Below are 21329 nucleotides of genomic sequence, written 5' to 3'. Positions count from 1 at the left end.
AGTTTAGTCCCAGAAAATACATAATAGAGTAGATTTTTCCAGATCTATCTACTGAAAAGGAATTTCAGAGCATGAAGGTAAAATGAAGCAGAAATAAAAGGACATTTTTAGATACTGACAATTTGTCCTTAGAATTTGGTTAAATTTGGCTTCTTCCCAAAATTCTGTACTCATATCCACAGAAGTAAATTTCTATTTTAGTAGTCCTAAAAGAACTGGGTGAGAGAAGATGATTAGCTATAATAGTAAATAGCAAATACTTTGGCAAGAGTGAACAGGAGCACAAGTTAAGACATTCACAAGTACATTTTTAATATCTCTGATGTGGTATGAGCTACAAATCAGAATGAAAGCATTATGGTCATCTGATTTCAGGGTGCAGGTGGGCATTAACAATGTAGTCAACAGGTCCACCCTGTACGGAAGTGGAGATTCATGGGAAAAAATAAGCAAAGTGGTGGGGGAGAATAAAACACAGAAAAAACCATAAATTTGAGAACGTCCTCTCTTTTTGTCTGAAGAAAGGAGTCCCTGAAGCATAGAAAGTGTTCACCAGTGGTGTGCTTCTATTCCGTTGTTGGCGGAGGGCATGACGCAGGCTCTGGCCAATCGTACACATCCGGCAGCAGGGAATCGTATTCACTTCGCCATATTCTTTCTCGAATGTATCTGGCCTTGTCCTCAGGTTCCGGGTATCGGAAAGCCATTTTATTAGCATACAGATATTCTGTAACCTGAAAAATACAAAAGATTACTGTGTAGACTCTGAGTATTAACCCATTTAAGAGAAAAAGTATTATTAAAACACAAAGTAATGAATTTGGAAGAATGGCGTTTTTTTCTTAATAAAAAATAACATTACTTTGACTTACTTCAAGACATTCACAAACTATTAAAAGATAACATTTGCAGTCTCACCATAAGTTCAATATGTTTTAAAGTGACTTTAAAGTCCCCCCCCCAAATTATTATCAGCATTTCCTTAATACTTCAATAATTTTAAGCTCTACCGTGTGTTGGTCCAGCAGACCTACTTGGTAGCCTGCCCCACCTGTGTCCCTCCCCACCGCCCTGCTGAGACCGTGTGTAGGAGACTCTACTTCCTAGTCAGAGCTGACTGGACTAGGGTGAAAATCTAACCCAAAGTGAGCCAGATGTTTTTCCTCTAGAATTTGAATTAAAAGACATAGAAATTGTTATAAATCAGGTGTTGGACACTAGAACTATAAGGTCAAGTAAAGTTAGGGCTAGAACCTATACATGGCAACTCACCACCACCATCACTGAGTGCCAGGCATGTTCTATGTGCTTTACGTGGGTATCTCATTTAATCCTCCCAAGAACCCTAGGAGACAAGTACTATTATTTTTCTCATTTTATACATGAGAACACCAAAGTTTGAGGAGTTTATGTAACTTGCCCAAGCTATTTAAAGTGAGAACTGATGTTTCAAACCCAAAGCATTCTGATTCTAGGTCCCAGACCGTAAACAGTTAAGCTAGGTTACTTCCCACCTAAACTGGCTTGAATGAATTTCTGATCTTTGTGGCAAGCCACACACAATGACTGGTGGTGAAGATAAAGCCTCTGACTCGCTGTTTTGATGTAAGATGGGGTAGTATGAAGAGCTTCCTCACAGGGTAGCACGGTGCCTGTCATCTAGTTAAGTTCTCAAGTTATGGTTTAATTTTAACTTTAAAACAATGCAGTGATACGTGGTAAAAAAAAAAAAAATCAAACAATTATGTCTTTCTCCTCTAATTCCCATTCCAAATGGTGACTACTATTAGAGTTTATTTCAGTTTTCTAAAAGAAAAATTTAAAGAAAAATGATGGTTATTAAAGATAGTCCTTGGTCTTAGGAGTTCAACCTCACTATATTTTGAGACAGAATTCCCTTGAACAACACAGGTTTGAACTGTGCAGGTCCACTTATATGTGAATTTCTTTCACTAAATATGTACTACGTGATCCCCAGTTGGTTGAATCTGTGGATGCGGAACCTTGGAAAACTGAGGGCCAACAGTAAAGCTGTATGTAGATTTTCGACTGCGCAGAGGATCGGCCATTAACTTCCGCATTGTTCAAGGGTCAACTGTATTGTCTAGGCTATTGTAGGAAACATATTTGTACCCACAGAGATGACTGGGGGCAAGGCCTGAGATCGGAGGGAGTCCTCCTTGATCAAGTAGGCATGCAGGAGGTGACCGGTGACTATATGGGGCTGCTCAGTGGCTGTGGGTAGTGCTGGGGGACGGGTACACAGCACTGTCTGCTCACCTGATCCCTTGGCTCCTAAAAAGGAAAGCCTTAGGACACCGGAGAAGGAGGGGGAAGAGAGACGATCCTGGGGACTCTGCTCCTATACCAACCCCAGCACCGATCTCCTTCTATTTCCCCATGTACTACCTTTCATGCAGACACGCCAGTAATCTAATCAACTGATATCTCCCAAAATCTGTCCCACCTGTAATATCCTGTAATTCTCAAGTTGAACTCTATTCATCCTAATTCTGGGCTCTAAATTCTTCAGTTGTTTTACAATAGTAAGGTATTCTGGTTCCTTAGTCTGGCATTTGTGTATCTGTACAAGCTGGTCTTAAAATAACTTCAAATCTTATCTAATGCCTTTTTCCTATCTATACCTTAGACTCCATGATCAACTGAATTGGTTATTTCCTAAACATATCATCCTTTACCAATTCCCAATCTTTGCTTAGTTTATGAGTATTAATATAATGTAACAATAACAGTATTAGCCAAAGGGGTAAAATCTTATGATCATCAGTATACAAGTTGAAAGTGTGGTTGATAAATTCCACATCTAATTCTGATATTTAAGAAAATCTTAGTAAATAGTACAAATAGAAGCCTACTTCTTCAAAAATATTTAAAAAATACTTATTTCAATCCTTATTAAAATACAAGGATGCCCTTATCAACCCAATTGTTTAAAACTGATTTTAAGTAGCAACTAGTTTAGTAAGATAGGGAAAAATGAACTATACATAAAAAAAAAAGAACTTATTTGCAGATGATTCACAACTCAACAATTCCAAAAGAATTAACTGAGAAACTATGAAAAGAATTAGGATTGTTCAACAAAGAAACCTGTTATCAAATAAATTCATAAATATTAATACCTTCCCTATATACTAGAAATGACCAGTGAGGACATATACATGGAAAGAAAAAACGTTATTTTAAAGGATAACAAAATTTCTGAATATCTAGGAAAATAACAGGAGACATGCCACATTTAGATGAAGAAAACAACAAAATTATATTGAAAAACTTAAAAAAGAAGGAAAAAACCTTAATAAGTGGAGAGAGAAATTGAATAAGGAAGACTCAATACAGAAAGACTCAATTTCACCAACTTAATTTATAAATATGACAGAGTTTCATACACAGTTTGCAGGGTTTTCTTAAATTCAAAAAACTGATACAAAAATTCATCCAAAAGAATAAACAGTTCAGAACAGACAAGAAAATACTGAAAAACCATAACGATGGTTCTAGCATGTATAATGTGTAGTATCAAATAGTACACATTATTAAATTAAAACAGTGCCTAATAATAGGCAAATATGGTCAGGAACAGACTCTTAGTAAAGAAATCAAGGTTTTTATGTTAACAAAAGGAACATTCCCAATCAGCTGGTGCTGGGGCAACTGGTTAACTATTCAGAAAAAAATGTTTCTCTGTCTCACATCACACACTAAAATCTCAGAGGGATTAAAAGTTTTAAGTTATTAGAAAATGCAGGTAGATATTTATGATTTTGGAGTGGGAGAAAGCACTAACATTCATAGGAGGTGAGGAAACAATCTATAAAATAGATCATTCCATTAAAAAACCTTGTGAAAATGGCATGTCAAACAAGTTAAAATAAATGACAAGTGGGAAAATACCTGCGCCACACAAAACAGAAGGAACATTACCCTTAATATTTTAAGAGCACAGTGTTAGAAAGTAGAAGACAAATATGGAAGGAGTACTATTGTTCAATAAAAACAAAAAAAAATCTTCAGTTTAATAAAATAAGTGTTTTAAATAAAAATGATATGTAAAATTTAAAAAAATAATATTGGCAGAGGTATGGGAAAACAGATACACTCATATCTAACAGGGGCAATGTAAATCAATACTTTTTTCTCAAGAATCATTCGGCAATGTGTATCAGAGGCCTTAGCATGTTAATCCTTTTGTTCTTAGGATTAGAAATTTATCTTAAGAAAAAACGATCACAAATGCACATAAAGACTTATCTAAGGATGTTCACTACAATATTATTTCTAACAAAACGAAAGATGCTTAAATGTCCCCCAAAATAGAGAAATGGTTAAGCAAACTATGATAATAACAACAAAGAGAATTCCATGAAGCATTAGTGATCATGAGAATTATTATTGATTTACCTGGGGAAAGGCTTACAATATATTAAGTGGAAAAAACTGCAGTGAGAAACCAATTTTAAAAACAGGCACAGGTGACTGCATGTGTGTGCATTTTTATTATGTGTTTGGGAAGAAAAAACAATAGAAGGCAACAAATGCAAGTTATATTCTGTAGTAAGAATATGAGCAACCTAAAATTTATTCTTTGCACCCTCTAAATGTTTCTGATTTTTCTCTAATGAACTTGTGTTACTTGCATGAAGAAAACACCATTAAAATTTATGTGAAGAGGTATAAATTATTACTTACTTTAATAGCAATGTTAATAGAAACTTCCTGGATATTAGCAAGTGGTGGGTAAAGTCTCCCCTGAGCTAGCTCTTTATCCGTCAATTGACTTGTCAGAGCCTGAAGAGAAAAAAAAAGAATTTCACTTTTGTTTGCTTAAATAACAGAATAATAAGGACTAATAAAATGGGGAAAGGGTTGGGGGAGCAGAGAATAATACAGGTAACATGTTTTCCTTATTTCTAGCAGGAATACACTTAAACCACTGCAGAAATTAAAACCGTTTACCACTAAACAGTAAAGAAATAACCAGATTTAAAGACTTTTTTAAAAAATCAGATTTAAAGACATTTTATCTATGCTGTCACAATTATGTTACTTTCAGATATGTATAATACAGGTACAGTATATATGAAAAGATTCATAGTTTACAATCAAACACTGGAAAAATGATAAATTAATTTTATGCAAAAGTAGAAGGTAAATCAAAAAAGCAACGGATGAGTAACTTCCTTTCCACTCCTAAGGCAGATTTAACCCATTCTCTCTCTGTTTTTAAGATCCATTCAGCTTTATAATTCATCCTTTATAAAATAACCAAACAATATTTAAAACATTTACCTTTGCAGCCTCTAGGAAAACATAGTCACTAATATGCCGGGTGTTACAGAGAATAACAGCTAAAGCCACACCTGGAATACATTTTAAATAGTTTACTTAGTAAGGTCACTTCCAATTATGAAAGTAGCCAAATAAATTCCTAGATTTAAAGCAAATTAATGGTAACCCACCCCTACCCCAAACAGCCCCTTCAAAAAATGAAGCAGTCAAGAGAAAACAGAAATCTGAGCACTAAAATTAAGTGATCTTTAACTGTTATAATTCTTACTTATTAGAAGAAATAATTTTAGAAATATCAAATGGCTTTTCTCAATTTAGTTTTCAGATTTATCAAAATTACAAATGCATACAATTCATCAACAGTTGTTACAAAAACATAAATTCCCAGGACTTCACTGGTGGTCCAGTGGTTAAGAATCCGCCTTCCAATGCAGGGGATGGGGGTTTGATCCCTGGTTGGGGAACTAAGATCCCACATTCTGCGGGGCAACTAGGCCCACGCACCGCAACTACTGAGCCCACGCGCCACAACTAGAGAAAGCCATGCGCCACAAGGAAGAGCCTGTGCGCTGCAACTAAGACCCAACGCAGCCAAAAATACATAAATAAATATTTTAAAAAAAATGTTGATACTGACTTAAAAAAAAATCAATTCCATCTCTAATCCTCCATTTCTTTCTCTACAGAAGTAACTACTTTTAATTCTTTTAGCTGATTATTTTAGTATTTCTCTCTCTCACAGCTTGCTTCTATTTCTTCTGCTTGACTTTTAGTTTTGGAGATCACTGACTCCTTCCTGTTGGAAATAAGTATTTAGCTTTCTTGCACATTTCCAGCCCTCTTACCAATATAGTTAGAACATAATTTTGGTTGAATCAGTGTTCAGTGTTTATATTATTATGACTTCATAAGTGCTCTTCACAGCTGAGCCGTGTATTAACATTATATCCTAACTTTTTCCTCTTCTGCCTTTTTGTTTTCCCTAAGGTTATTGTCCTGCTTTTTCCTTTGATTTTTCGGTACTTAAAATTATTTCATGCTGAGACACTTATTCATTTAGTTGTCTAAATCATCTAGTAATTTCAGCTATTTCACATTTCTCTAATTTCATCCTCGAGAATAAATCTCTGCTGAAACTCCAATCTGGCTTGGTTGCTCTCCATTCCAGATACGGAGCTATCATCCTGGAAACTCTCTTCATCGTCATGGGGATTCTCTTTGCTTCTAAGTTGAGTCCATTTGCTAAATCTCACTTCTTCCTAGTATTTTTGTTACTCTCTTTTTTGGGTAGGATATATTCTCCAGTAGTTTTCTGAAAAACAGTTCATAGGAGACACATTTCTGGAAATCTTGCATTTTTGAAGAGCCCCTGCCAGAACCCCAACACACACACACACACACACACACACACATTTTTACTACCTTCCAATTTATTTGATAGTTTGTCTGGGTTTAAAATTCTAGTTTGGAAATAATTTTTCTTCAGAATTGTGAGGCATTATTTCAATACCTCACAGCTTCCAGCATTGTTGGTGAGAAGTCTGGTGCCAATTTGACTCCAGATCCTTTTTCAACAATTATCTTTTTGTTGCATCGCTGGAAGTATGTAGCATCTTTTTTTGTACCTAATGTTCTGTAATTTCACAATGTGTGCCTTGAGGTGCATTACTTTTGCCTACCATATTTGGCACTTGGTAGGTGGGCCCTTCCTATCTGGAAATTTGGGTCTTGCAATTTGGGGAAATGTTCATGAAGTCTTTGATAATTTCCTTCCCTCGACTCCTCTGTTCTCTCTCCCTGAAATTTCTACTTTCTGATATTGTACCTCCTGAACTAGTCCTCTAATTTTCTTTTCTTTATTTTCCATCCTCTGATCTTTGCTCTATTTCCAGATGACTTCTTCACCTTTTTATAATCCTTCTACCAAACTTTTCATTTTCCAGAGCTCATTTTTGTTTTCTAATTTTTTAAAAATAAAATTCTGTCTTGTGTCTGGAATATTTGTCTCCATGAGGATATTGATAGTTTTTTTTTTTAACATTCCATTTCCCCACATAATCTGTTTTTTCCTAAACTGCTTTTTTCTGTTTGTCTATTTAGTTTCTTTTATGAAATAAACTGTTCATATAAGGGATTTTCCTTAAAATCCCTTTCTTTGAGTGTTCCTCATATGTAAGAGTTAGGAACTTAAAAAATTGCTTGCTATGAGCACGAATATGGCAAACCCTATTCGGGGTTTCACACTATTCAAAGAGTATCCCAGCAGTCTTTGGCCAGAGTGGGGAAGTATGGTAACTCAGTTACTCAGGGATGGGAAGAGGATCACGGTGGTTAATAGCTTCCTTATTTTAATCCATCCTCTAGATAATTTTTTTTTTAAGGTGAGTATTCGTTCCATCTACATTTAATGTAGTTAATTGAATGTCTGGGGCAAAATCTATTGTCTTCTTACATTTGTCTATTCCAAATTCCCTTTCCTATTCTTTCTTGCCTTTTGGATTAAAAAAAAAAAATCATTTCATTTCCTCCCCTAATATTCTCTTATCATAGTTTGGAAGCTCTTCTAGTCTTCTAGTGGTTATCTTAAAATTTATAACATGCATTCTGATCAAAGTTTCATGCTAATTTTTTGTTTGCCCTCCTGCCAGACAATGGAAGTTTCTCCTAACAGTTTAACTCTATGTAACCGATAAGCTATTATTATTGTGCCTTTTAATTTTGTCTCTATATCTTTCAAAATCCCACGTCATTATTGTTTTGCCCTACACATAAAATGTTCCTTTTGTTTAACTCAAATATTCACAACTTTCTTTGCTCTTCATTCTTTCCTACATCTCTGAGCTTCTAGCTGGCATTACTTGTCTTTTGCCTAAGGAATACTCTTTAGAATTTACTTTCCTTTCTTACCTGTCCGCAGATGGTGAATCCTCTTTTTTTCCTCTTCTGAAAATATCTTCATTTTGTTTTAATCCTTGAAGGGGCTTTTCACTGTGTAATGAGCTCTAGCTTCACAAGTATTTTGTAGAAGCCACTCACACAGGTCACTCCACTGTCTTTTGGCATCTTGTTGCTGTTGAGAAGTCAGTTGGCCTAACAATTATTCCTTTGAAGGAAATCTTTTTGCTCTGGCTGAATTCACAGTCTTCTCTTTGTTGTTTTCTGAAGCCTCACAAGGATGTTACTGGATGTAGATTTCTTTTTACTTATCCCATGTGGGTTTCACTGAGCTTCCTGAATATTGTATAGTGATGTCATCTGTCAGTTCTCAGCCATGAGGCCTGTAAATATTGCCTCTGCTTCATTCTTACTCTCATCTTCCTCTGGGACCTCAATTAAATGTATATCAATTAACGGTATATATCTGTTTTTCTATATTTTCCCCTTTTTTTGGTCTCTGGATCGTTTCTTCTGGCCTATCTTCCAGTTTATTAATTTCCTCTGGTCTAATCTGTTATAAGCCTCATCAACTGAGTTCTTAATTTATTGTATTTTTCAATTGTAGAATTTCGTGTTACTTGGCTGAATTTTTCAAGCTTGGCTTTTATCCCATAAACATAATAAGCGTATTTGTTTCATAGCACTTGTCTGATATTTAGAGTTCCAGAGTTTTCTTTTTGTTGTATCTGCTACTTTTGGCTTGTGTTGGCTTGTCTCTTTATGTGCTTCATTATCTTTTATTTCTTAACTAGGGTTGTATTTGAAAATTTATTTGTAAAAGTAACTTGAGGAATAGGATAGTGTTTTCTTGTACCAGAGAAGACTTCTGCTTGCTTCTGCCAGGCACTTGTGGGCACTGGTAGGCCAAAACAAAGGCTTGAGGTTTTCTAGATCACCTCAAGTGCAAACTGTACCCACACTCCAAGGTACAGTCCTTTAAGGTTTCAGCCCAAAGTGGGAGGTGGCTCACTAGCATCCCATCCTTCACAGGTGCCAGACTCCAACTCTCAACCTCTCCATGAAAAGCACAGCTTTACCTCTCAGTCACTTCTTCCTGATTAGGAAGGCTCTGGCCCTTCTAGGTTTTTTTTTTTTTTTTTTTTTTTTTAAATAATTTTGTAGTATATTTTGCAGTAGAATGCTTTTTTTTAATAGAAATTTATTTATTTACTTATTTATTTATTTATTTTTGGCTGTGTTGGGTCTTCGTTTCTGTGCGAGGGCTTTCTCCAGTTGCGGCTAGCGGGGGCCACTCTTCATCGCGGTGCGCGGGCCTCTCACTGTCGCAGCCTCTCTTGTTGGGAGCGCAGGCTCAGTAGTTGTGGCTCACGGGCTTAGTTGCTCCGCGGCATGTGGGATCTTCCCAGACCAGGGCTCGAACCCGTGTCCCCTGCATTGGCAGGCAGATTCTTAACCACTGTGCCACCAGGGAAGCCCCCCTTTTAGGTTTTAATTGTGTTGTTCATCCAGGTATAATTGCTGGAGTAGGTAATTCAGACATTTCCAAAGCCTTGAGTTTTTAACTGCTTTTTGATCATTCTTTTGGCCAATCCTGTTTTTAAGCCCATTTTAACCTCTGCTACCAAGTCATTCTTTTGTCTATATTTATAGTCCTAATAACTGTTATTAATAAAGTTAGAACATTGAAATGTTATATAAAAGTAATCAACTGCCAAATTCTCTGTTAGTCAAATACAATATTAAAAATGGCTTTGTTAAAATCAGCAGAGAAGTATTCTTTTCATGGTCTTTATGCCAGAGAAATATTGTTGGATGGAACAGACTGATTTTGAACATTATCAAGTTCTACAAGGGGATCATCAGTGATGGCAGAGTTTCTGTTACAGATGCTAGATCTCAAGAGACAAGCAGAGCGGAACTCTACACAACCACTCTGCTGGGGGAAAAAGGAGGAAAGTGCACTAGGCCCAAAAGATTTTGCACAGGCCCAAAATCTTTATTTTAACAACAGTTATAATTATGTGCTTCCTTGATGCCAGCCTATGTGTGCTATAAATCTGTCCTAAAATCTTAGAGCCTGCTGTCAGTTATTCAGGGAGAGGCCCACAAGGAGAAAGACACAAGTACAAAGGAAATTCATACCAAATCACTATTTTACTCAACATAACTCTTTAATTAAAACGAATAAGCTAAGGATTACCAGAAACTTCTGGAAAATAAACAGCACAAAGGAAGAAATATTTAAAAGAATCTTAATAACTCTCAGGAGAGATTTGAAAGGATGCTGCAAGCTTAAAAAAAGTGGCTATTAAAAAGTTATTCTATGACAAGAAAAGGTATTGAGAGTAAAAAATAATATTTGAACCTACTGAGTTGATGATATGATATTGAGCAATTATTGTTTATTTCCTTTGGTGTGATACCACTATTATGGTTATGTTTAATTTTTTAAAAATTATTTTTTTAGTGACACATACTGAAGTACTTATTAATGAAATTATATGATGTCTCTGATTTGCTTTAAAATAACCCAGTGAAGGTGGAGTGGGTGGGAGTATAGATTAAATAACACTGGTTACAAATTGATAACTGCCAAAAAGTGGGAGAATGGAACATGGGATTTCATTCTTCCCTCTACTTTTGTATATGTTCGAAGTTTTCCATAATAAAAAGAAAAAAGACTGTTGAAACAAAACATACACTAGAAGTGCTAAAAAAAAGAAAAAAGAAACCAAAACAGATACAGATAAATGAACAAACACCACAGAAATCCCCCATATTATAGAACAAAAAAGGTAAGAGGGGAAAATATGAATAAAAGTTACAAGTCAGGGCAACAGAGGGATTTGACCATGGTCTAACACAAGTTCCATAAGGGAAAAACAGAAATAATGAAAGGAAAGAAATGAGGGCGGGAAAAAACAGAACAAAAAATCCTTTGGAAAAGAAAATACAGTGAATTGGCCCACCTGCAGACATGCATGATAGATGGAAATAAAGCCCAAACCTGGATGCATCTCACTAATATTTCAGAAATCTAAAGATAAAGAAAACACTGAAACATTTTTAGGGAGACAAAGCTAGTAGGTACAAAGGAATGAGAATCTCATTGACACCAGATTTCTCATCAGCAACCCTGGCCACTGAAAGTGAATGGAGAAATGTTTCCAAAGGTCTGACAAAAATGACTTTGAATCTACAAATCTCTACCCAACCAAACCATCAAGCGAGAGAACAAAATAAAGACATTTTCAGATACATAAAAACTCAGTTTTCATCCATGCTTCATAAAAAAACTTATTCAAAGATGTATTCCAGAAAAATGAGACCAAGACAAAGAGGAATAGTGTATATGGGCAAGAGAGAACCACCACAGAAATGATTTGCTGTGGAGCAGGATCAGGATGAAATGAAGAAAGCTGGCAAGAAATTAGAGGAGGATTCATTATACTTGACACTTAAAAGACTTTGAGTGTCAAAAATTTTGTTGATCTAGAATTGCAGGTTCTACTGTATTTATCAAACCACAGTCTTGTTTAGACATGAATAACATATAATCATGTAATTTCAGAATCAATCCAGTGACAAAACATGGAAAACAACAGAACACAATGTAAGTTTCAAAAATTTCTCTGCAATGTAGAAATATCACCAACCATAGTTGAGAGAGAAAATAAGAAGAGATAAGAAAGCTAAATACCAGACTCTTTTTTTTCATTTTTCACTGTGGCAAGCTAATAAAAACTGTCTTAAATTGCTTACAAAAGCTCTTTAAGTTTATTATATAGAGATAAAGGTAAGTACTAGGAAAGCTAAAAGTAGTAACAGAAATTGAGAGGTAGAGAGAGAAAGCAAGGTATTAGGAGGTATTAGGTATTACGTGTGGATTATTACTTAGATTTCACAGTTGGAAGTTCACACATACAGTCTAGAGTTGGAAGAATCAAGATAAGGGAGATAAGTGTGCCAGTCAGGATGGTAACCATCAGAAAAACTCAAAGGAAACCACAGTGGTTATAGCTGATAAGTATGATAAGGAGGTACTAAGGGGAGATAAAGAAGTTAAATAATTTTTTAACATTCTGTTCCTTTTGCATTTTTATGAACCATGTACTACTTTATTTCTATAATAAAAACAAATTTAATGAACGGTATGAATATATAAATTTTCAGGGGAAATAGAGCAAGTTGGATTTGCTGAATTCCTTGAGTTTTCCTGTACATTCACAGCAAAATCCTGTAAATACCATTGTTTTTTAAATCTTAAATTCTAAAGAATTTCATAAGGAATTTTAATGTAATTATTAATGATTACTCTATAACATAAATAATGGTGGAATTTACCTGGAAAAATATATACATTGTTTCCTTGACCTGGTGTAAAGACTTGCCCATCACTGAGTTTCACTGGCTCAAATGGACTGCCACTGGCAAACAAACACCTTCCCTGTTGAGAAATGAAATAACCTCAATTTTGTTACTTTATGTGGACTAGAAAATTGAGGTGAATTAAAACAAAATTAAACCCTGTAGTAGACCAATATATTACTTGCAAAACAGGCATAATCTACTATATAACATAATCCTTTCATTCAAATCCTTATTAGAATAAGGTTTGCTTTATGCATAGCAAGCATTCAAAGTTGAAAAAGTCCATTAATAAATTCTTTAAAACCTGACACTTCTATTTCCTTTAAAACTTAAAAAATGTAGACGGCAAAAAAATATCATCCCTAATAATAAAGACTGCTATAAACATCTGTGAATGAGGGGAAAATATCAAAAATTAAACTGCTACCATTTACTGTACATCTGCTGTTTCTGGCTCTGTACCAGGTGCTTTATATGTGTTAACTCAGTTAATTTAGCCCACATAGAAGGCTTATGAGATTATCATCTCTATTTCACTAATATATATTTTTTTAAAATCTCAGAAAGCAAAGGCTTAAATATTTCCAAGTACTTTGTAAAAAGTCACACATCACAACTGTAGCAGTTAAATTTAAATCCAGATTTTTATAACTCTAAAACCCATGGTTTTCTATTACGCTACAATGCCCCCCAGATAGGCAGTTTATAGAACAGGCATATGGTATAACCACAGTCATCCCAGAAAAACATGGCATGTTGTCTTGTTAAAGAAAAGGAAGTCTCCAAATTTGTTGTATCCATCAATTTTAGTACTGTGCTCTGTAATAGCATATAATACATTTTACTAGCACCTTCAGTATTTCTAAGAGAATTTGGTGCCCATGGAATTGAAAAGTACCTGAAGGTTAATTTATTAATCCTTTATATATAATTTTCCCCCACAAATTCCATCCGTCGCACCCCTACCTGACCACAAAAAAAAAGGCAAGAAAACAAGTTTTCAAACAGGAATAACTTATCTTGGAATACTTGAGGTATAACTAAAGGAAGTCATGTTTAAACAGCTACTTAGATGAAGTTAAAAGGTGATTAACAGAAAGCTGAACTATCTCCACACAGTAGGATGCACAAAATGACATGACACCTAAACATTTGACAGAGTTATTTTAAGTGTTTAGATAATGCTTTGTCTTTTCCCTACATCTACAGATGTGTATTATAGCAAGAGTGATTATTCTTTGAAATATAGTAGACCCTTGGCATTAGTGGATTTAGCACTCAAGAATTTGACCCTTTGGACAACCTGAATATCTACCATGTGTAGTAATTATTACTTTTACAAGACATACTTTCAATTTCAAAATGATCTCAGGTTTATGTGTAGAAGCAAGTCAACTGTGCCAGTCGTGGGCCCAGGTGAGTGTCTTGGACCTACAACTCCAGAAAGCTATAGAATTTTCTACAGGTAGCTATTACCATTCTCCACCTGTTCTAAGCCTAGCTTTATTTGTGACAAAAATTTTGTTTCTTTGAAGATCATGGTTAATGCCATATGAGTTACCACAATGTATATAATAATATATATTATTTTTGTGCCACCATTAATTTTAATAGATTTATAAAGTGGATTATACAATATAGCTCTTTATGGGGAAAATGTTATGTCCTCATGATATCAGTAAATTTGTAGATTTAGAAAGATCTTGGGCATCTTCTCTAGAATGGCAAGATTCAACAGCAGTTCATCTTCTCCAGGCCATTTTTTTTAACATCTTTATTGGAGTATAATTGCTTTACAATGTTGTATTAGTTTCTGCTGTATAACAAAGTGAATCAGCTATATGTATGTATACATATATCCCCATATCCCCCCCCTCTTGCGTCCCCCTCCCTGATCCACCCCTCTAAGTGGTCACAACAGACCATCATTTTTTTTGTAATTCTTCTTCTTTCATAATCAACCTATAGCTTAAATGTGGCAAGACCTTAATGATAACAGTATTCTCATTCTGAAGTCCAGGTTAGCCTATTCTTTGTTCTTTGAGCAACTGGCCATGAACATATGAAAACACTTTTTTTTAAACGTATTTTTCTCCCTGAGCAGCAGAGGGTGTTAGACTAGCACTGAGACATCCCTCTACCGAAAACAAAAGGACACTTAAAATTTAAGCAGTAACTACAAATACATCCATTTATGCCATTATTTTATGTAACACTAAGAAAAAAATTATGTAAAATTAAACTATGACACAATGCTTTTTTTACCATTTTTGAGAGATAGCACAATTTCAAAGTTATAAACATTGTGAGAAAATTTGCATCCTAGCACTGATACACTGATACAACCAGTATATCAAACTGGTTTCCTTGAGGAATTTTTATTCATTCAAACGGTGTACATCTATTACAATAACAATTTATTCAAAAAATAAAATTCTTAAATGTTTGAACAGTCTTCTACTGATGTACTACTACTGCCCAAAGCATTTAAATTTTTTATATTTTGGAAATGCCAAGACCCATAATACATGGAGTATATATTTATCAACTAGTCTTTGTGTAAGACTAAGATTTAATTTGGGGGGCAATAACCATTAGTTTTTTTTTTTTTTTTTTTTTTTTATTTTTATTTTTATTTTTTTTTTACCATTAGTTTTAAGTAGTAAAGACAGGTGAAGAGGATGAGCAATCAAGCTAATAGTAATACCATTCTTTGGTAAAGAAGAAAGACAGCATACTAAAGAGACTGATTTTTTTTTTTTTAATATATCTGTATTCTGACTTTGTGGATGAGTTCAAAAGAAAAGATTTCAATAATTATTAGAAGTTTCAGTAATTATTATAACTGTTGGAAGCCACTAGGTCAAGCGAATTTATTTTGACTAACACAAAGTGGCAATATAGAATCAAAAGGAATTTTGAGAGAATATATGTGTCAAAATAAAATTTATAACAATGAGAAAAAAAACAATGCTATATATATCAAGAGCATGAATATTAAGTTCAGAAGGTTCTGAGAGGGGCTTCCCTGGTGGCGCAGTGGTTAAGAATCTGCCTGCCAATGCAAGGGACACAGGTTCAAGTCCTGGCCTGGGAAGATCCCACATGCCGTGGAGCAACTAAGTCCGTGTGCCACAACTACTGAGCCTGACCTCTAGAGCCCGCAAGCCACAACTACTGAGCCCACGTGCCACAACTACTGAAGCCTGCGCGCCTAGAGCCCGTGCTCTGCAACAATAGAAGCCACAACAATGAGAAGCCCGTGCACCGCAACGAAGAGTAGCCCCTGCTCGCCACAACTAGAGAAAGCCCGCGCGCAGCAACGAAGACCCAACACAGCCAAAAATAAATAAATAAATAAAATTTAAAAAAAAAAAGTTCTGAGAGTTCTACTTTGGCAATAGTCTAGGTTGTTTCACACCAATTCTCCCTCTGGTAACAATGAGAAAAACTGGATAAAATATATTAAAAATATGTTTTAAGGAAGTGGGAGTGCTACCAAGATAGGGAGAGCTTGGAGGTGGAGACAGTCAAGATCCAGAAAAGAGGAAAGCAAGATATTCGGGCCCAGCATTTGCAGCTTTCCTCCTTCAGGTGAGTGATTTCAAAAGGAAAATCTGTGGCTGAGTGCCTGAGCACTGAAGCTATCAGGAGTCTCATGATGACAGAGAGAGAAAAAGTATACTTAAGAGACGACTAGGGGTGAGGGGTGCTGATAAACACCCCAGGGTTTTTGATTCATACCCAAGAGAAAACGTAAACTGTGGAAATAGATGAGGCCTCCCATGGACTACGTCCTGCTTAATTATATGGAGCTGCCCCAGACTAACAGCCTCCAAAAGGAAAGGCAAAGCTCCTATGGAGGAAGGTAACTTCATTCCGAGCCTCAAATTATTGCTACTATTCTTCATCCACACTACCTAGCACTCAATAAGGAAGCGAAAGACAGGAGTAAAACTAGGTTTACAAAAATACAAGAACTGGATAACCAAGAAGAAAGACAGATAATAGAAATGGACTCACAGAAAGTGAGATATTTGTTACTATCAGATAGTAACCTTAATTAAGATTCATATATTCGAGAAATTAAATGACAAGACAAAATTTTAGCAGAGAACTGAAAGCTATACAAAAGAATCAAATAAGTATTTAAAAAATATTGTTAAAATTGTGAGGTGTGATAATACTGTGATTATATTTTTAAAAGAATCCTTAACTTTTGAGAGATATACTATAATATTTATAATAAAATGATACGATGTCTGAGACTGGCTTCAAAATCTAAGGTGAGTAGGATGTAAAAGAAACAAGATTGGCAATAAGTTATCACTTTTGAAGCAGGGTATTGGTGCATGGGAGTTAATTATACTGTTCTTTCTACTTTTGTGTATGCTTGAAATTTTCCATAATAAAATACTTTTAATAGAGACAAAAACATTTATAAGATTTGTTAATTTTTCTCAAGGGTATGACCTAACAATTACTACTCCTATATATCATTGTAAACAAGGCTTTAAAAATCACTTCCTAAACAACAAAGATTTACTGTATAGCACAGGGAACTATATTCAACATCTTGTAATAACCTATAATGGAAACAAATACAAAAAAATGAAAAAGTATATAACCGAATCACTTTGTTATATACCTGAAACTAACACAACATTGTAACCAACTTAAAAGAAAAAAATCACTTCCTAGAGTCACTTAAAGATCACTTGCAGGAACTATACGGAAAGTGATTACATTGTGGAGATTACAAATATATCTCTACAGAACAGTAGGGGAAAAAGAACTGTCCTAACGGTATATAAGCAGATACTTTTAACTGGGATATAACCCACGGGCAGTGTCAAAGAATTCAAAAGAGCTAAATTTTAAACAATTTACATGAAAGTAAAAATTTGTTCCAGAGAGCTGTCACATGACTCAAAAGAATGGCCCTATGATGGTGAAGATACATGTGAAGAGGGTAAAAACAATTATTTCATGACATGTGAGGGCAAGAAAGTAGTATTTATAAATTGATTATTTCTATAATACGTGATTTTAAGTCTGTGACGCTAAATTAATGAATTCTGGAAAGAATGAAATAAAATTCCACAAGTGAAAAATACAATAAAATTAAGAACCTAACAACAGATTTAGCACAGCTGAAAAGAGAATATGCAAACTGGAAGATAAGTCCAAAGAAAATCACAGGATTGAAACACAGAGAACAAACAGGATGGTATACATAGAAAATAGTGTAAGAGGCATATTAGATATGGTGAAAAAGTCTTGACATTCACATAACTGGAGTCCTACAAGAGAAGAGACAGAATGTGTCCAAAAAGACATTAAGCCACAGATTCAGGAGCTCTACAGTCCTCAGGTGGAATAAATACAAAGAAAACCACACCTAAGTCCATAGTAGAAAAACTGCTTAAAACCAAAGACAAAATGGTCTATCAAAAAGAAAACAGAAGTCAGAAAACAATAGAATGATACATTCAAAGTTCTGAAATAAAGTATCTACCAACTCTGACTTCTATGCAGAGTGAAACTATATCCTTCAAAATGAAGGCCAAAAAAATTATTGAGAGAATTCATCAGACCCACACTTAAAGTAAGTTCTTCTGGTAGAAGAAATAATCCTAGATAGAAGCACAGGTATGCATGAAGGACACAATGGCAATAGAAAATATTAAAATGTAGGTAAATCTAAATGAATAATTTTTGTTTAAAACAAAAAGAATGTCTTTGAGGATTTAAAATATAGAGAGAATTAAAATGCACAACAATAGCACAAAAGGCCTGAGGGTGTTAAAATGGATATATAAAGTAACTGCTTTCCAGAATTGATACAAGCAATAATTTACATCAGAATTTGATGATCCATGGATACACGCTGTAATCTCTAGAGCAACCATAAAAAGAATTATTCAAGAATGTATAACTAATAGGCTAATAGAGGGAAAATAATAGACATAACCAAATCACACTATTATTAATACCTCTGTAAGTGTATATGCTTCTTCAGCTGTGCACTCAGCTTGTGCTGTAGGATTACTTAATGCAAATATTATAGGCCTTTCATTGATATCAGCCATGGCTTTGATTACACCAGGAGTGAAAAGTCGGCCAGCTCCTGCAACTCCTGTAATAAATAAGGGGGGAAGAAAAAGGAACTTCATTACAGGTAAAACATAGCCTTCTCCTCAATAGCATTTCTATAATAGGTTTAACACAACAAAAGCACAGGTAAAGATAAGACCTGTGCTTATCCCATTATAAAGATAAGATTTTGCATTGCTGAGATAATTCCAATCTTAAATCTGAAAAGAGAAACAATAAAATGTTAAAAATTTTCACTTAAATATTTATTGTCTACCCCAGATATAGTAAATTGTGGGCAATAAAAAAAAGAGTATAAGACTACCTCCATCATGTAGTTGTTGTCTAACACAGGGGCCCCCAACCCCGGGGCCATGGACTGGTACCGGTCTGTGGCCTGTTAGGAACCGGGCCGCACATCAGGAGGTGAGCGGCAGGTGAGGGAGGGAGCGAAGCTTCATCTGTATTTACAGCTGCTCCCCACTGCTCGCATTACCACCTGAGCTTTGCCTCCTGTCAGCATTATGGTGAGCTGTATAATTATTTCATTATATATTACAATGTAATATAATAGTAATAAAGTGCATAATAAATGTAATACGCTTGAATCATCCCAAAACCATCCCCCCTCCCTGGTCCGTGGAAAAATTATCTTCCATGAAACCGGTTCCTAGTGCTAAAAAGGTTGGGGACCACTGGTCTAACAGGCATAGAGCTTCAGTTTTTTTTTTTTCCTTTAACTTTTTATTTTATATTGGAGTATAGCTGATTAACAATGTTGTGATAGTTTCAGGTGCACATAGAGCTTCAGTTTTACAAGGTAAGAAGAGTTCTGGAGATTGGTTGCACAACAATGTAAATGCACTTAACACTACCTCACTGTACACTTATAAATGGTTATGGCAAATTTTATGTTATGTGTATTTTACCATGATTAAAAAAATTTTTTTAATTAAAAACTTGCACCTCAAATGTTAACTTGTTAAACTCTGTGGTATTGATTATAAATAGGAGTTCAGAAGCAATAAAAGATCTTCTTGACTAAAGCAATCCACTTTCTTGATAGAGTTCAGTTTAATGACCTTTTAGTAAGCCCCTACAATGTCTCAGACACTGTATTAGGCCATTAGGATATAAAAATGAGTATAATGCAGGCAGCTTATAGTTGAGAGGAAAAACAACAGAGTAAACAGAAAATCAGAAAACCTGTAACAGGTGCTAAGCATGCAGTGCATAGAAGCACAGCATGAAGGAAGAATACTTAGCCCATGGTGGGAATCTGGGGATGACCAAGCAACGCCTCAGCCGAGTGCTTACACAGTTCATCCAATAAGACTTACATTCAATAGTCAAAGAAATTTTTAATTCCATTTTATAAACTGATATGTAGTAAAGAAAAATACTGATCTGGAGACCAAAGTTTTAGTGCTTGCTCAGTCACTACTGGCTATATGAAATATTCACAAATCTTAGGCAAGTTGCTTAACATCTCTGTGCTTGTTTTTCTCATGTAAAAAAGGAACTTCTACTCAGTGTTTCCCCATGTGGAGGTATGTGGACATAGTCTTAGGAATCCATGAGCTCTAAAAGAATTAAACATTTTTTTCTTTTTGTTTCCTTGACCCTCCAGGGACTGAGTCAATGGACAGATTCTTAGGTTTCCATACTGAGTTTTGAGAGAGACACACTTGCAATCTTTAAGATTACTTCTCACTCTAAAAAATTACGAGTTCTAATCAGTGAAGAAGCTAATACAGACATCCTTTTCCTAACCATAAAGACTGTTTGAGACTTAAAACAGTAAGTTTACTATTTAACATTCCACAGGGCTCCTCCAAGAAATTGGCAAAATTACAAGAAAAATTATAGATTCAAATCTTACAGCTATATAGGAAATGAAATAGTCCCTCTTTTAAAGACTTTTACATTTTCTGCTCTGAACTTAATGCCATGTTGCATAGTCTGATGTCAGCTATGCAACGTCTGACTCTTAAAACATACCAAAGGCTTACAGCTTTGTTGCCAATGAAAATCTTTGACTCTGCATAGGATTTTCTTGGTCTGTCAAATAACCTTGGTCTTTTTCAGGTTTTGAGCCCACCAGGCATACCAACTCTAAAAGCAAAGCATGATCAATCACACAGCTTTTAGAAGTTAAAAGTACAAGCAACATCCATTAACAAAACTTCGCACACTGTACCTAAAAGCCACCACATACAACACAGGGAACATAGCCAATATTTTATAATAACCATAAACAGAGTATAACCTTTAAAAATTGTGAATCACTACATTTACACCTGTCACTTATATGATATTGCACATCAGATATACTTCAATTTATAAAAAGCTATCACAGAAAACATTATATATGCTGAAAGCTAGGTAAAATCTGTCATTTCATTTTGAGTAATCCTGCATGGAAGTTATGACTGGCATTACACAGGTAAGTAACAGAATGACTTGACAACAACTTTACTTACCAATTATAGCTGAAGGCTTAAGTATATTTACTGCATCTTCAAAAGTATCAGGTACGCTCTCTGGGGCTAAGTGAGCAAATGGTTCCTGATGACTGTCTATTGTAGCTTTCCGCCCCTGAATTTTTAGATAAAATAGTTTTTTAGTAATTGCTTATTAAGGATTAATTGAAA

The 21329-nt window shown here is 35.0% G+C and overlaps 1 protein-coding gene across 2 annotated transcripts in view; it reads right to left on the bottom strand.

Annotated features, from left to right (window-relative positions):
- Window positions 1-291: 291 nt before the first annotated feature.
- Window positions 292-21329, bottom strand: part of ME2 (malic enzyme 2) — a 62962-nt gene continuing 41924 nt past the window's right edge. For both annotated transcript variants that reach the window (XM_036823704.1, XM_036823705.1), the window contains exons 11-16: window positions 21159-21273; window positions 18576-18718; window positions 12553-12655; window positions 5311-5381; window positions 4711-4809; window positions 292-734 (exon numbers count right to left, since the gene is read on the bottom strand). In XM_036823704.1, coding sequence (XP_036679599.1) covers window positions 567-734; window positions 4711-4809; window positions 5311-5381; window positions 12553-12655; window positions 18576-18718; window positions 21159-21273 — 699 coding nt within the window. In that variant the 3' untranslated portion in view covers window positions 292-566. The remainder of the gene's footprint in view (window positions 735-4710; window positions 4810-5310; window positions 5382-12552; window positions 12656-18575; window positions 18719-21158; window positions 21274-21329) is intronic.

The sequence above is a fragment of the Balaenoptera musculus genome, chromosome 14 (assembly GCF_009873245.2).
Source record: "Balaenoptera musculus isolate JJ_BM4_2016_0621 chromosome 14, mBalMus1.pri.v3, whole genome shotgun sequence".
In the NCBI taxonomy this organism is placed as follows: domain Eukaryota; kingdom Metazoa; phylum Chordata; class Mammalia; order Artiodactyla; family Balaenopteridae; genus Balaenoptera; species Balaenoptera musculus.
This window is presented reverse-complemented; position numbering and strand designations above follow the sequence as displayed.